Source organism: Prionailurus bengalensis, chromosome C2, assembly GCF_016509475.1.
Source record: "Prionailurus bengalensis isolate Pbe53 chromosome C2, Fcat_Pben_1.1_paternal_pri, whole genome shotgun sequence".
Taxonomy (NCBI): Eukaryota; Metazoa; Chordata; class Mammalia; order Carnivora; family Felidae; genus Prionailurus; species Prionailurus bengalensis.
The window spans coordinates 114,016,349-114,034,086 of record NC_057350.1 but is presented as its reverse complement, the minus strand read 5'-3'; the positions used below and the strand labels follow the sequence as shown (position 1 = coordinate 114,034,086).

The 17,738-nt window shown below is 39.8% G+C and overlaps 1 protein-coding gene across 6 annotated transcripts in view; it reads left to right on the top strand.

The window, feature by feature from the left end:
• Window positions 1-17,738, top strand: part of MED12L (mediator complex subunit 12L) — a 338,137-nt gene that overhangs the window by 33,555 nt on the left and 286,844 nt on the right. For all 6 annotated transcript variants that reach the window (XM_043595115.1, XM_043595118.1, XM_043595117.1 and 3 more), the window contains 2 exons: window positions 6,493-6,684; window positions 11,847-12,006. In XM_043595115.1, the coding sequence (XP_043451050.1) occupies window positions 6,493-6,684; window positions 11,847-12,006 (352 nt within the window). The remainder of the gene's footprint in view (window positions 1-6,492; window positions 6,685-11,846; window positions 12,007-17,738) is intronic.

Genomic DNA, 17,738 nt, shown 5'->3' with positions numbered 1-17,738 from the left:
AGACACAGCATGAATGGGGGAGGGACAGAGAGAGAGGGAGACACAGAATCGGAAGCAGGCTCCAGGCTCTGAGCCATCAGCCCAGAGCCCAACACAGGGCTCGAACTCATGGACCGAGAGATCGTGACCTGAGCTGAAGTCGGACACTTAACTGACTGAGCCACCCAGGCGCCCCTCTTCTTTCTCCCCTCCCCTCCCCTCCCCTCCCCACCCCTCCCCACCCCTCCCCTCCCCTTCTCCTGGAGCTCCAAACACTTCCTTCTTTCTTTCTTTCTTTCTTTCTTTCTTTCTTTCTTTCTTTCTTTCTTTCTTTCTTTCTTTCTTTCTTTCTTTCTTCCTTCCTTCCTTCCTTCCTTCCTTCCTTCCTTCCTTCCTTCCTTCCTTCTTTTTTTTTTTTTTTTTCAACGTTTATTTATTTTTGGGACAGAGAGAGACAGAGCATGAACGGGGGAGGGGCAGAGAGAGAGGGAGACACAGAATCGGAAACAGGCTCCAGGCTCTGAGCCATCGGCCCAGAGCCTGACGCGGGGCTCAAACTCACGGACCGCGAGATCGTGACCTGGCTGAAGTCGGACGCTTAACCGACTGCGCCACCCAGGCGCCCCTTCCTTCTTTTTTTAAAGTAATCTCCACTCCCTACTTGGGGCTGTAACTCACAAAGATCAAGAGTTGCATTTCCCACCCACTGAGCCAGCCAGGTGCACTGACCCCCCATATTTTAGTATCACTTTGAACCTTGGACTCTTTAATATTTGATGTGTCATCTTTTCTCATTTTGGTGTTTAAATTGTCTCTTACTTTGTGGGGGGAGAGCACCTTTAACCTGTTTCTTGGGTGCTTTTGACACCTCCATCATTCTTTGAGCGTTTCCTCACTTTTGATATAATAATGTATTTTAGGTTCATGTTCTTTCTGTGCCCCAGCCCAGATCTGGATGTTTGGCATGCTGATTGCTACTAGAGTATCATAACGTGTAGGTCATTTCAGTGGACAGAGATGGGAAACAACACGTAGATTTGTTTCTTCTCTTCTCTCCTTTTTCTTTCCTTCCTTGCATCCATCCACCAGTTCTCATGCAATATCACAGGGTTTTTCCTGTTTTATGTTCCATCTTTCTCTCTCTCTTCTCCCAAAGTGAGAACCCTGGCTTTCAGTAAATTCAATGTATTTATTTACTCTGTCTTAAAATATACATAAAAAAGTTCTAGAATAGACTATACCACCAATGTTATTCCAACAACAAAGTTACTATGTAAAATTTATAATTTTCCTGTAATACTTTTTGTCCTTAGATTAATTTTCATTAAGGGTATAGAGTCATTGTTGTCATAAAATTTTTCTTTTTTTTAATTTTAATTTTTATGTTTTAACGTTTATTTATTTTAGAAACAGAGCATGAGCGGGGGAGGGTCAGAGAGAGAGGAAGACACAGAATCTGAAACAGGCTCCAGGCTCTGAGCTGTCAGCACAGAGCCTGATGCGGGGCTTGAACTCACGAACTGCGAGATCATGACCTGACCTGAAGTTGGACGCTTAACTGACTGAGCCACCCAGGCGCCCCTCTTTTTTTTAATTTTTAAATTTTTAAAAAATGTTTTGATTTGTTTTTGAGAGAGAGGGAGAGCGTGAGCAGGGGAGGGGCAGAGAGAGAGGGAGACACAGAATCTGAACCAGGCTCCAGGCTCTGAGCTCTCAGTACAGAGCCCGATATGGGTCTTGAGCTCGTGAACTGTGAGATTGTGACCTGAGCTGAAGTCGGGCACTCAACCGACTGAGCCATCCAGGTGCTCCCAAAATTTTTTGAATTAAAATTTTTTTTCTGTGTGGTTATGTTAACGATTACGTATATGGGTGGAATTATTTGTTTCTGTTTGTATTCTTTTAAAATTTGCTTTTTTTCATCCTTTTTGAGTTGTTTTTATTTTCTGAATACTGAAATATTAAATTGAAAGCATCATACATAAAAATGAAAAGAATATATTTTCTTCTCCTTACCCAGAAATAACCATTGTTAGAGGTTTGTGTATCATTTAAGATCTCTTTGTTTGCACATGTACACACATGCACATGTAATTGACAGTTTGCTAATCAACTGAAATATTTAAACAGTGTGAAAGAGAACAGGCATTTTCTACAGATGATCGTGCCATCAACTGAACACAGTGTTTTTAGTTTTGTCTTCTTCCAATCTTCATACACTTTTAACATCACAGCTACAATTATGTGTATACTGTAATTGGCATTTTTAAAAAATTGTGGTAAAATAAACAAAACTTGCCATTTTAACATTTTAAGATGTACAGTTCTTTGGCATTAAGTCACATTGTGGTATAACTGTCATCACCATCCACCTCCAGAATTTTTTTGTCTTCCTTATGTTTTTTAAAAAAGTAACATCATTTGGTATATATTTTTTTCTTGAGGTCGGAAGTATTCATTTTAATAATTATTGATGGACAGATAACGAACATGCCATCGTTTATGTTCTAGAATGACCTGAAACTGCTAGTATACAGCAATTAGCCTGTTGCCAATTTCTTTTTTTAAACAGATTATTTATTTATTCATTTATTTAGAGTGAGCGCACAAGCAGGAAGGGGCAGAGAGAAGGAGAGACAGAATCCCAAGCAGGCTCTGTGCCATCAGAGGAGAGCCCTATGAGGGGCTCGAACTCACAAACTGTGAGATCATGACTTGAGCCGAGATCAAGAGACAGATGCTTACCCGACTGCGCCACCCAGGCGCCCCAGCCTGTTGCCAATTTCTTAAGGTTATTTATGAAGAGGTTGTAGTCATATTTGAACATGTAGCTTTTGTTCTTTAGGGTAAATTCCCAGAAGCATGTCACTTGGGTAGAAGGTGTATTAGTCTCTTAGGGCCATCATAACAAAGTACCACAAACTGGTGGCTTAAACAACAGAAATGTGATTTTCTGAGAATATTTATTTTCTCACAGTTGAGGGGTCTGGTTGTCAAGATCAGGGTGTCAGTAGGTCTGGGTTCTTGTGAGGACTCTCTCCTTGGCTTGTGCAAGGCTGGCCTCTCACTGTGTCCTCACATGGGCTTTTCTCTGTGTGCATGTATTTCTGGTGTTTCTTCCTCTTATAAGGAAGCCAGTCCACTGGATTTGGCCCCACCATTAAGACTTCATTTGACCTTAACCGCTGTTAAAGGCCCTGTCTCCAAATGCAATCATACTGGGGATTAGGGCTTCCACATCTGAATTTTGGGGTAACACAATTCGGTCCGTAACAGAAAGTATGACTGCTGTGTGTCTCTTGATACGAACTGCCAAACTATTCTGTTGTATCAAGTTTTATGTCAATTTAAATAACTGAATAAATGGAAATAACATCCATTACAACTTCTGCTGCTGTCAACCCTTCCTGTGAGATTTACTCAAGGATTCAAACCTTCTGAAGGGAATTTGATCTTATAAATATGGAATACATGAACTATACTGTAGTCCCTAAACTTTTTTCCATTTTCTCATGAAATGAATTACTTTCAAAATAGCTTTGGGTGGATGGAAACAAGTTTTAAATTAAACTTTATCTCTCCTACCTTGTCTGATGGAGTGTAAATTGGTATAAAGCTTATGGAGGGCAATTTAACAAATGCTGATTAAAATTTCAGAATCATACAATCTGAATTCTGGAAATTTATCTGAAATCTGTAGCTGTACATGTGTGAAATGACAAATAGGAAAGATTGTTCATTTTAATGTGATCTATAATAGAGTTTGGAAAAAACACTCCAAGTGTCCATTAACAGGGGCTTGATTCAATAAAATGTGGTACCCCACACAGTGCATTATTTGTAAAAATAAATGAGAAATTCTCCATATATAGATAGATGTGAAAGACTTAGACGTGTACTAAAGCACATAAAGAGGTACATACATAAAAAAGAAAAAATAACCTATTTGTGTTCATGTGTATTCACCTGAAGCAACACCGGAAAGACCTGTGAAACTAAGCAAAGTGGTTACTTGGAGGTAGGCATTGGGACTTGGGAATGAGGCTATTTGGTTTTTTAGGTTTGGAATAATGTGAATATAAAATTAAGTGCACGTTCATTTTGATTTTCTTTTTTCTCTTTTTAGGGAATTTTAGTTTACAATATGCAGTTGTTCACAGGGTTTAAGATGTAGACATAAGACATATAGTCACCTGTTCCGTTGTTATTAAATACATAGTTATAAAACAGATCACTGACTAGTTTTTGAAAACATTTTTATACATTTATTATGATTAAATACTCATACATAATTGGAAGTAAGAGACTTTTTAAATATGAAACAATCTGTGTAAGTAGGTATTTTAAGTTCTTGGTGTAAAGACTAGATATTGATTGAGAAATTTAAAATTAAACAATTTGTTGCTATTGGTTGCTTGTATCTAGACAACTATAATTGCTACATTTTCACTTTTAATATATTTTCTGTTGCAACATTCTGCATACCATGCAACTTAAAACATACCATGAAGTTTTTTGTTAAAAAAAAAAAAAGGAAAGCTCAAATTTTTTTTCCAATTCTTGTAAGTTTTTATTACCATATTATATCAACACACCAAAATAGACTTTTTTTTATTGTCCATAAATCACAAAGATCAAGGAATGGCAATTCACATTAAGAAAAAGCATACCAGCTGGGTGTCTGGGTGGCACAGTGGTTGAGTGTCAGATTCTATGTTGGCTTAGGTTATGATCTCATGGTTGTGGGATCTAGCCCTGAGTGTGGAGCCTACTTAAGATTCTCTCTCTACCACCCGTCTCCCCGGCCCTTCCTCCTTCCATCCCTCCCTTTACCCCTCTCCCCTGCTCTCACAGTTTCTCTAAAAAAAAATTAAAAAAAAAAAATAAAAATAAAAATTATTTTTTAGGAGCACAATATATATCCTTCTATTATTATTTTTTTTTTTTAATTTTTTTTCCAACGTTTATTTTTTATTTATTTTTGGGACAGAGAGAGACAGAGCATGAACGGGGGAAGGGCAGAGAGAGAGGGAGACACAGAATCGGAAACAGGCTCCAGGCTCTGAGCCATCAGCACAGAGCCCGATGCGGGGCTCGAACTCATGGACCGTGAGATCGTGACCTGAGCTGAAGTCGGACGCTTAACCGACTGCGCCACCCAGGCGCCCCCTATTATTTTTTTTTTTTAAAATATAATTTATTGTCAAATTGGTTTCCATACAACACCCAGTGCTCATTCCCAACAACACCCAGGGCACATCCCTCCTCTGTGCCCATCACCCCCTTTCCCCTTAGTTTGTTAGTCCTTAAGAGTCTCTTATGGTTTGCCTCCCTCCCTCTCTGTAATTTTTCTTTTTGCCCTTCCCCTCCCTCGTGGTCTTCTGTAAAGTTTCTCAAGATCCACATATGAGTGTCTTTCTCTGCCTGGCTTATTTCACTTAGCATAACACCCTCTAGTTCCATCCATGTTGCTGCAAATGGCCAGATCTCATTCCATCTCAAAAATAAAAAATTTTAAAAAAGAAAAAGTGTAGATAAACTTTACTAATTTTTACAACTGTGTTCCAGCCTATAGACTAATTATTGACTCATGAGCCTTAACCAAGGCGGTGACTCTTACTTTGTTTCAGCAGGGTAGGTATTTTATTGTAATCATGGTTACCACTGTCTGCTAACCTTACTAGAGATATTTACTAGAAATTGTGCTTGTATCTTATTAAAGAACTCCCAGGGAATGAAATATGATTCTTGGAAATTCCGACAAGTCTTAGGTGGATTCACTTGATTTTTAGGTATTCATCCCTTTCCTTCTTGTGCCTTTCTTCTTATGTCCTCTTTTAGTTCGGTTACTACGAAATGCCACAGTCGTTCACAGAAGCTCCCTTTGCTACTTTATTCCATTCAGAGCAGGTAACAGTAGCTTTCTCTTGAACTACTTGTACTCCTGAAATTGGCGGCCCAGTCAAAAATGTTGAATACTTAATTTAATCGAACCTTTTGCAATTTTCCACTTAAACAAATTTTTCTTGTCTCGTTTTTAGAAAGCACTGAGTGTAAATACAGAGTTTCCTTTCCAAAAATATATGCTATTAAGATGAAACAAGAAAAAGAATGATTACTGTGTGATTACCAGGCTTTCTGCTTTTGTCTGCAACACCTCTCAGGAAAAATATTCTCTTCCAAATTTGTGTGTAGTATGAAAAAGAAGTACAGCTGAAGATTAAAGCAGAACCCATTGTCTTGAAATTTATTCAGGATGTAATTAATTTCATCTTATCAGAGATTCTCAAAGGCTCTTCTTTTTTCCTTGAACCACTTGTTAATAGTGGAACAAAGGTGCTGTGGGAGTTTTTGCATCATGTTAGTATAAGGAAATCACATTTTAAATTGCCATTTTATTTTCTGACGGCTGTTTGAAGATACTCTCGTAAAACAAAAATAAAATATGAATATACATTACTAACATACTTGTTTATTGTCATCAAACTTTTTCTTTTTTTCTTGTTTCCACAGATTGCAGCTTATTTCAGCAGCATATTAGCTGAGAAACTAAAGCTTAACACTTTCCAGGACACCGGAAAGAAGAAACCACAAGTTAATGCTAAAGATAATTACTGGCTGGTTACTGCTCGATCCCAGAGTGCAATTCATAGTTGGTTCTCTGACTTAGCAGGAAATAAACCACTTGCTATTTTGGCAAAAAAGGTATTAAGTATTTCTAATGTTACTTTAATTGTGGTCTTCTAGAAATCACGATGTTCGAGCTAACGTTCAAGTACATACTTGTTTCCCCCTGTTCCTTCCAAAACCCAAAGCCTCACTGGCAGGTGCTGCACATATGCTCTTTGCCCCTTTGTTGTGATGGCACCTGGTGCCTAGGACGTCTTGACCTAAATGTTCCACACAGGAAGCAATTTATGTGGACTTTAGGTAGACAAGTTTTTATTTTTTATTTTTTTTTATTTTTTAAATTTTTTTTTTTAATGTTTATTTATTTTTGAGACAGAGAGAGGCAGAGCATGAATGGGGGAGGGACAGAGAGAGAGGGAGACACAGAATCGGAAGCAGGCTCCAGGCTCCGAGCCATCAGCCCAGAGCCTGACACGGGGCTTGAACTCACGGACCGCGAGATCGTGATCTGAGCTGAAGTCGGACGCTCAACCGACTGAGCCACCCAGGCGCCCCGGTAGACAAGTTTTTAAAATCGAGAACAGACCATAAGAGTTCATTAATTTCCAGTATTTTTTTTTTTTTCTATTTTTCTTAGGCCAGGATGTCCAAAATCTGTTACACAGAAATTCTTGCTTTGATGTTATTTCCTTGTCTTGAAAAGTACCAATCCAAATTCTTTAAGCTGTCTCCTTCCTAATAAGTACAGTAGTGATTCTGTGCGTGCTTGAAAAACTTCTTTGAAAAAATTTTAGAGCAGAACGGACAGGTTTATTTATAGCTTCTACCTTTTTGGGGGACGGGATGTGGAAAGCGAGGCTTCTTTTAAAATCTTTGCCTTTGATCATTTTTCCTCAAGTGGGAAATAATACAGATTCAACAATCTCTCAAATGTCCAAATCCTATCAAATGTCTTTTGAAATTTAGAGGAGAGCTCTACCCTACCTCTTAGTCTTGATCTCTGGCTTCTGGCACACCTTCCAAGTAACCCATGTGTCTTCCTCAACTGGCCTGAAACCCTTTAGTCTTAGGGGTGTCTATTTTCTGTCCTTGATAGTGAGTGTTCGTTACCTGATGTGGCGCAGGCCTGGTTTAGAGAAGAGCTCCTTTTTGTATTTGCTTGCTTATTTTCTAAAGCAACTCTTTGAAAATAGTGCCTATCGCTACCATTGGCTTTCTTTTGCCCTCGTGCCTCCGTAGTATTGTGTTGCCTTTCACGTATTTTCGTGATTCAGAGCAACTGAAATCCTTGAAAAGCACAGCAGTCCACATAATCGCCCCTTGCTACTCAGGTTATGCCTGTCTTATCACCGGCTGAACCATGTAGCATTTCTTGTCCAGTAGTGAACATTTACCATGTGGGTACTCTGTGACCTGTAAATTGGATCTGAAGGCCCCCTAAGTCAAAGGACAGCCTTTGTGATGGCTTTCTACCAATAGTTCATACCCTCCGTGTTGGGTCATACCTTCAATTTCCATGTAGCCAGCCTGACATCTTTCTTTTTAGGTTTTCCTTTTAAATACGTTTTTAGAATCCCTTTTTTTGGACATTTCCTGAAAGCAAATAATGGTGAGGAATTGATGCCCTTGCTTGAGGGGTGTAGGTAGTGGTTTCTCATCTTTGAGGAGGGAGATGAATTACAGTGCAGTGTATTAGCCAGTGTTCTTCTCTCTTTATTAGGAGCTGCCTCTGGCCAAGTCAGGTGTTCCTCAGGTAAGCCCTGACATTAATTCTTTGTGAAGATAAACTTGTTGTCTTTATAAAACCATTAACTATGCCTTCAAGTATTCATTTCTTGGGCATTTGAGGAGCCCCTCCCTATTCCTCCCTTCCTGAGCATTTCATCCTCTTAAAAAGGCAAAAGCTCTTTCAGAACTGGGTGAAAGATTTCATTCTTTACATGTTCTTCATAGTAGAAAGTTCAAATACTTCTTTAATTTCTGGTATTTATTTCTGAGATGATTTAATGCAGAAGACCTTAATTTTCCTGCTAAGATCTTGGGTCCTCTTCCAGCTTTGTTCTCGAGTTCAAAATAGTTTCCTATATGGGATCAATCAAGTTTCTGAACCTAGTTTTCTGTTATGGTACAACTCCACAGATCTCCCATGTATTCAGCCACAGAGAGGTAAAAAAATGGCCTATAAAGGGACTTTTAACTCCACCATGGTCATAGTTAGATTTGGAAAAAGAGACCTATGGCCTCTAGGGATATCCTTCTGGCTCTTAAACAGTTCACTAGGTATGGCTTCTTCACTTCAGGTGACATTGATTACTGTGGTCTATGTAATTTCCATTTGCCTCCACCTCTGCTTAGTGAACAGAGGGTGTTGACAGTGACCTTTATCTAAGGGGAAAGGCAATACACGGTGGTACAGCCTTTCCATGGATGAAAAACCATCACATGCTAGGTGTCTTAGTTTTCTGTTAGTACTTAGATGCAGGTCTAGCTTGATTTAGAAATGAAATAGCTGCCCAGTATTTGCCTAGGTTCAGCTACAAGTTGTAGTCAGATGGTTTCTTTGCTGAAAATGGAATCCATGCCTGTGAGGAAGTCAATCACTGTAAACATAATTTCCTTCCTGAGTTGGCCCAAACTATGAATTTGACAAAGCCATCAATATGTGTCTTCTTCCTTAATTAAATAACATTCACATACATTCTTCTGAATTTTAATTCCTTTTATTTGAGCTAACCATTTCTTACAGGGTTCTGCCAGTAGGGGCACTGAACTGGAGGTATGCCCTGGCTTGTTCATGTTGAAGACGTGTGACTTAGCTTTGTTTGCTATTTCATCTGAACATTTAACGTGTTCAAATTTTTATTTTCCTTCTGTCAGTTATTCAAAGGAAATCCTTTAGGCATCTGTAAAAGATGCTATTAGTAATGTTTCTTTGGAGATGGTACATTCACTTTTTTGCATTTGCCTAATTTTTAGACCTTGATCTTGTAATTTTTTGGTACATCTGACTGAGAGGCAACTTGGCCTTGGCAACTAAAATTTAACTCTCTCAGACTATATATTCCAATGAAAGGCAGCAGCTCAAGTCTTGCATGGAGTGTATAAGCCTGTGCTTTTCTTGTCCTTGGCTTAAACAGTAGTCTGTAAACCCATAGTCTTGTGCTCCATGAACAACGTGTCTTATAAATGAAATTTTCAGGAAATTTTCATGTTAAAGCGTGTCACTGTGGTCTGCAGAGAAGGAAGCCTTCCAGCTTTGGCTTATAAGACTTTCATCTTCCTTTTAGGTATGTTTGTGCAGTGTAGCTGCCTCTGGCATGGAGGTTATGTTTAAAGTCAGCACCCAGGGCTGGAACTGTCCATGATCAAAACTCTGTTAAATTGCCCATCACATACAGTATATGGGCAGCTGCATCTCAGTGTCCAAACGGGTGTTACTTTGGTAAGAACCAGGTGTAACAGCTTGTTTTAAAGGGCTGTGTACAAAAAAAATACTTCCCTTTTAATCCTAGGCTCACACTTTGTACCAAGTGTGTGAACACTCAAATTTGTAACATATGAGTGATAGAAAATATCCACTGTCTAAAGGAGGATTTGACTAAGAGAAAAATGCCATGCTGTCAGAATCAGCTGGTTTGAAGTCTTGGTTTCCAACATACAATCAAGCGAGACTTTGGGGCATAGAAACCAGGGCTCTTGATATCTGTGGTTGTAGTGTCCAAGGCCCTCTTAGGAGAGGGTCAGGTCCATGGCTTGAAAATATTTTGGCTGGCATGAAGAAATCTTTGGAACTGGCAACAAAATGAAAACCATTCCAGTTTTGATACATGTCATTCTTCTACCTTACCCTTCTTTTCTTTTTTTTAGAGACAGAGACAGAGAGTGAGTGGGGGAGGGGCACAGAAAGAGGGAGACACAGAATCTAAAGCAGGCTCTAGGCTCCGGGCTGTTTACACAGAGCCCAACATGGGGCTTGAACTCAAGAACCATGAGATCCTGACATGAGCCGAAGTCAGTTGCTTAACTGACTGAGCCACTCAGGTGCCCCTTTACCCTTCTTTAAAAAAAAAAAAAAAAAAAAGTTCATTTATTTATTTTGAGAGAGAGAGAGAGAGAGAGTGTGCATATTGAGTGAATGAGGGAGGGGCAGAGAGAGAGGGAGAGAGAGAATGCCAAGTAGGCTCTGCACTGTCAGCACAGAGCCCAACTCGGGGCTTGCACTGACAAACTGTGAGATTATGACCTGAGCTGATGTTAAGAGTCAGACACTTAAACTGACTGAGCCACCCAGATGCCCCTTTTTTTACTTTACCCTTCTAACCACGCTGTGAGGTAGTCAGGGTTAGATTGGTGTTACATTCATAAATGAAGAGCCCGGGAGTGATGAGTTTAACTATACTGGCGGGGGGGCCAGTAATGGAGTACCGTGTTCACTGTTCACTGTTGTACTCTATATTCATAAGTTGAATAGATTATATATAGATGACTGGGCTGTTCCTAGAACGTGTAGGAGGAATTCTAGAAGAGTGGGTTAACTTCTCAAACATGCAGGTGGTACATTGGGATAGTAATTTGCTAAGTAGTATACCTTCGTGGTCTGGAGGAAATATTAAACTGCCTCCAGTGCCTGCTTTCAGCCGGTGAATTAATTACCCAGCTATTTCTAGTTCAGTGTTCATTAGGGAGATTCACTGATCCATCATTTTAGCCTCTACTTTAAATTTTGGGCTAAAGGCACTTTAGAAGCTTTCTGGAAATTGTTATTGTGAAATGATACAACCAGAAAGCTTTATAAAAAAAAAAAATTGTTCTTTGATGAAATGTGGAATGGGGACAGGTTTTCATTTGATCCGTACCTTCCAATTTTGAGATAAACTCCTTGGAGGACTGTCAGGAAATTATTTTCCCTATTTGGTTGATATGATGAGTAGTTTCCTGCATCTGAGACTCTGAAAGTAAAGTTTTTTTTTTTTTTTAAATAAATAAGAAAGCACAACTGATGAAACTGTTGTCAATGTGCTGAACAGAGTTTTGATTCTTTTTTCTTAATGAAAATTGGCTTTTTTGTTTTGTTTTTGGTTTTGGTTTTTAAGCAGAATGTACTGTTTGAAAAGCCATCAAGAATATACTTTGTTAAAGGTAGCAGGCATTTAGTGTCTTTGTTTTGCTTTCCCTTTCTTTAGGTTGGTCTCATGAAGAAAATATGAGAGTTTTATAAATATATTATTTCTTTTTAGGTTCCAATCCTTAGTAAAAAAGAAGATGTTTTTGCATATTTAGCTAAATATTCAGTGCCAATGGTTCGAGCCACGTGGCTGATCAAGATGACGTGTGCCTATTATTCTGCTATTTCTGAAGCTAAAATTAAGAAACGTCAGGCTACTGATCCTAATTTGGGTAAGTGAGAGGTATGCTACATTTTACATTTCATCTTTGATTCTACAAGTAATTGTCTCCATGCTCTGTCCGTGGCCCAGCGAGGTGAGTACCGAGAAGGAAGGAAGGTCCATGGGGGAGGCTGAAAATCGCTCACAGCACATAGGTGGATCCTCGTTCACTCAGGCCCAGAAGGCATCCTGGTTCCGTCAGCAAATCATGTCGCTGTTACCTCCAAAATCTGTCCTGCATCTAGACACTTTTCTCCAGCACAGCTGCTGGAACGCTGGTTTGTGCCACCGTCATCCCTTGGCTGGATACAGGGGCAACCTCCGAACTGGGCTCCCGCCTTTCCTTTCGCTCCTTACACTGCAGTCTCCGCCACACTAATCACCAAGCCTGAATCACATCATATCGCGTCCCTACTTATAATTTTGTGATAGTTTCTCACTACAATTAGGATCAAGATCTAGGTTCTCTCCTGTGGCCACCGAGGCCATCTATACCTTGCTCCCTCTTTCTACGATGTTCTGGCCACATGGTCTTCCTTCTTCCCCTCTGACCTGCCACGCCCCCTTCCTTTCTCAGGGTGAACGCATTTCCTCTTGCTTGTACTTGGGTTGCTCTTCCCTCTGGTATTCCCACCTTTCCTCTTCTTGGGGCCTTTGATTCTAGTGCCATTTCCTCAGGACGTTTTCTCTGGCTACCTAGCTAAATAGCGTTCCCCTTTCTCCCCTTCCATCTGATTATATTCTCAGTTATTCTTGTTTTATTCACAGCATGTCTCACTATCTGAAATTATCTTTAAAAATTCTGTCTCTCTCATAGCCTCCCCCCACCACATGCACTGGCCCGTGAATACGGTAGGTATTGTTGAAAGAACTAAAGGTAAACTGTTTGGTCAGTTTTTTTCTTGATGACTAGACAGTGACTCCTGAGGTGGTGCTAAACATGCTTAATAAAAGATTTGATTTTGCATTAGAAATGTGCATGGAATGTGCTCGCTTCGGCAGCACATATACTAGAAATGTGCACGGAAAATTACATGTAAAGATGTCCACATAAAGATCAGGTTTACAAATAATTCCTTATGAAATGGAAACATGCGTGTTTTATAAAGGGAGACCCCAGCTACAAAGCTCTGAGGAGCAGGGTCAGGAAGTGCAAATGTCCTCAGGTGCAGGCAGGATCCTAAATAAGTGTGTGAGGGTGTGAGGTGGTTGGGACTGGTAGGGGGCCCTGGTGAACTAGTCACTGGAGCCCACTCTAAAAGCATGAAAAGTTAAAACAAGACAGAAAACATGACTAGATTCCATGGCTTCCACCTTTGAGTTCAGGTGTGCTAAAGCCAAGAAGCACAAGTCAGCTGTACTTAAAACAACACCGTATTGTGCGTGTATTTAAATATTCAAGGGAAAAAGAATGGGAGGAAACAATCCCCAGAGTTAACAGTGATTATCTCTGAGTGTTGTTTTGGTAGCAGTCTTAACTCCATACTTCTAATCGTTTTCATCTTTGACTTACTATTTTTTTGGGGGAAACAAAAGAAATGTCCCTTTTAGAAATTACCGAAGCTATACATTCTCATTACAATATTTGCCAATGGTGCCAAAGTAGAACCAATAAATGTTTAAGTTTCTTTTCTCCCTTCTTCATATTTTCCTACTTTTTTTTTGAGAGAGTGAGCATGTGTGCGTAATTGAGCAAGAGGCAGAGAGAGAGAATTGGGGCTTACCGGGGTCTTGTGTTTTACCTGAAGCGGGGCTCGAGGTTGCCCAATGTGGGACTCCAACTCACTCACGAACTGTGAGATCATGACCTGAGCCAAAGTCAGATGCTTAATGATGTCTGCGTGGCCTCTTTCCTCCCTGTGCTGCGGGTTAGCTCAGATGGCACTTCCTAAGAGAGGCCTTCTCAGATCGCTCCAGCCAAAAGGTCATTTCTCTGTTACTCTGTCATCATCTCCTGCTTTATTTTTCTTCATAGCTGTTAATACCACCTCATGTTATATTTTAAATTAATTTATGTATTAAAATTTTTTTTAATGTTTGTTTTTGAGAGAGAGAGAGACAGAGACAATGTGCGAGTGGCGGAGGGGCAGAGAGAGGAGACACAGAATCCGAAGCAGGCTCCAGGCTCTGGGCTGTCAGCACAGAGCCTAATGCAGGGCACCAAACCCTGAACCAGGAGATCATGACCTGAGCTAAAGCTGGACACTTTAACCAACTGAGCCATCCAGGTGCCCCTAAATTAATTTATTGATTTTTTATGTCCACTCATTCAGCTATAATGTTTCTCCATGAGAAACTTTGTCTCATTTGTTCAGTACTGAATCTCCTAGAAGAGTACCTGGCATACAGAAGGTGCTCAGTAAGTAAGATAAATAAATGAATTATCAGGCCTAAAGTGTGTGTGTGTGTGTGTGTGTGTGTGTTCCAACTCCTAATCCTTGAAACTTGTAGCATCACCAGCTATAATGGAGAGACCATTCCTCCTTTCCTTAGATTCTTTTCATGGCTTTTTGTAACTGGTTCTGTCAGTGGTTTCCTTGATCAGTTTAATCTGATTTTAACACTCATAGAAAGGATAAAGGAATCATGCAGGAATGCATCTGCCCAATGAAATATAAAACAGTTTTAGGACAAATAAAAGTCTGATAGACCGTCATCATTTGCAGAGAATGTGTAGTTAGAGTTTTTAGGGATCTCAGATAGGAATGTATCGCCACAACCGTATGATTTCTGCTACCAAATGGAAGGAAGCCTAGTTCCCTTTTGTAGCTAAGAACATCAGACACTTCTTGCATTCATTACTTTAACCATTAATTTCCTTATTAGTGTAAGCAGTTGTTTTTTTTGGAGGGGGGGCAATTATTTTCTACTCCCCCCCATCTAAAATTTCTATTATTTCCACGACAGATGGTTGATTAGGTTCACTCGCTAGCTGTGTTTTCTCTTTTGTAAGCCACATAACACATGATTCTGGTTTTTGACTCTGTCTATTAAGTATTACAGTTGATGTGTTTTTATGATCATTCATGTGTGTTTATACGTGTAAATGTCAAATCCATGAAGATCAAGTGCCTACTATACCATTTTTCATGGTAGGATATATAAAAACTTTGACCTAAAAAAATGCTTAAAGCTACAAATGAGAATATTTTAAAAAATGCATGCATTTCAGGAGCTGACCCCTAAGCTCTGAGGTCTAGTGTCTCGGAAGGAGCTTTGGGCTTTGCTCATCCCAGATCTGCCACCAAGTGACTGGTTGCTTACAGCAAAACCTTAGTCTGTCCAGACAACAGTCTTCTCAGCTTGGATCCAGTCTAATCCATGTTGCCTCTAATTTCATGTCTTTTTCATTTTCTCTTAATCCAGAGCAGTTCTTCAGCCTTTCTTTTTCTTGATAGTTTTAGAGAGGATAGACCAGCTATCTTGTAAAATGTCCCTTGATTTTCATTTGTCCAGTTCCTTGTGATTAGATTCAGATTATGTACTCTTGGTAGGAATACCATGGAAGCAATGCTGTGAGCCTCTCAGTACATCATACTACATTGTCCCAGTGCTGGCGGTGATCACTGACTTTGGTCTTTTGGGTAAGGTGGTGCCTCCCAGATTTCTTCACTGCATGGTTGCTGTTTTAACCTTTGTAGTTAATAGGTTATTTATTTATTAATGTTTATTTATTTTTGAGAGAGAGAGAGAGAGTGTATGTGAGCAGAGGAGGGGGAGGGACAGAGAGAGAGAAGGAGATGTAGAATCTGAAGCAGGCTCCAGGCTCTGAGCTGTCAGCACAGAGCCCGATGCAGGGCTTGAATCCATGAACCATCAGGTCATGACCTGAGCTGAAGGCAGGCACTTAACCAGCTGAGCCACCCAGGCACCCCCCCAATAGGTAATTTAACTGTGTAGATACCTAATTCATTTTTCTGTGTTCTTGTATGTGCTTTAAAATGCAAATGTTGGGGCGCCTGGGTGGCTCAGTAGGTTAAGCGGCCGACTTTGGCTCAGGTCATGATCTCACGGTCTGTGAGTTCAAGCCCCGCGTCGGGCTCTGTGCTGCCAGCTCAGAGCCTGGAGTCTGTTTCAGATTCTGTGTCTCCCTCTCTTTGACCCTCCCCCATTAGTGCTCTGTCTCTCTCTGTCTCAAAAATAAATAAACGTTAAAAAAAAAAAATTAAAATGCGAATGTTCCGTACCATTTTTATTATCTGCAGAGAGCAGATTTCAGTGGTTTCAATGATCTGATCTTAGTTTACTATCACCCCATTACACCTGATATGTCTCACTCTCTGCTTTGTCTTCAGCACTTTCTTCAGCTTCTTTAAGCACATTAGAGAGTGCATTTGGAAGATTTGGCTGTGTGGACCTAGCCATAATGTAGCAAGTTTCACACTCCAAGCAAGCTCTACAGCCAAGCAACTACACACATATATATGTGTTGAACTGGATTAAATTGCATACACTTCAGAAGATTAACTTGCAGTAATAGGTTCTATGTTCTGGCTTTGACAGTGAAAAGAATCATTCAGCACATTTGGGGCAAGATTGACTATCAAGTGTCAGCTTTTTCTGGCATTGGTTTTATGACTTTTGTTGTCTTGATGATTGTTCTTACAATCTGTAAAGTGTCTTCAGCAGAAATGGCCTTTATTCCTTTGTAATAGAAACATATGTTTTATTTTCAGTTCCCACATTCAGTGTTGGAACAGAGCTATAAAGCACTGCTGTTTGATTTTATTGAAGAGAGTTTTTCCTAAAGTTAAGTGGGCTAACAGCAACAAGAGAGCAGGCCCCATTGTGTAAATTCTTTAAATGTAGCAACACAGAGATTATCACTATCATTATGCAAAGAGTTACCGATCTACAATGTGGATTAAATGGGTTGCTGTCCTAGAGAGCTTGCAGCGGGCAAAGACATACCCAGTATGGTATGTACCTAAAAGTGAGCGGGGCCTTGGGTTTCTGGGTGAGGTTTCACATGCAATTTCTTTCTTTTTTTTTTTTTTTTATATATTTAAAAATTTTTGTTTTACATTTATTTCTTTTTAAGAGACAGCGTGAGCAGGGAAGGGGCAGAGAGAGAGAGAGAGAGAGAGAGACACACACACACACACACACACACACACACACACACACAGAATCTGAAGCAAGCTCCAGGCTCTGATTTGTTGGCACAGAGCCCGATGCGGGGCTCGAACTCACGAACCGTGAGATCATGACCTGAGCTGAAGTTGGATGTTTAACTGTCTGAGCCACCCACATGCCCCTCACATGTAATTTCAAGGCAGGTAAAGAACTATTTGACTTGGGCAAATCTTAACATCAGGGCAGAGATTTTAAAATAGAGGTGAAATTAGGGAAGTTTAGAGGAGGAGATTATAATTTTCAGTCCTTATGAGAGCTAAAAAATAGGATGTTACAGGTGGACAGGATATTTAGAAAATGTTATCACAATAGGTGAGTGTTACAGATTCATGGGAACAAACACCAGACATGATGCAAAGTTGGTTTCAGAAATTTTTTAGGGTTGAATGTTTTGTTTTTAAGATGAGAATGTTTAGTTGTCTTAAGTGTTTGACCTCACCGGAGGGAAGCATTTAAGATGGGCTAGCTAATATTTAAAAATAAGTAAAACGTACAGTTACATAATTAAGGAAAGTCTTTGAACAGATTAGGAAATACTACTTTATAGTAAGTAACTCAAAATTTGTACCTTTATTTGTAGGAATTTTCCCTCTGAGGAGTCCTGTT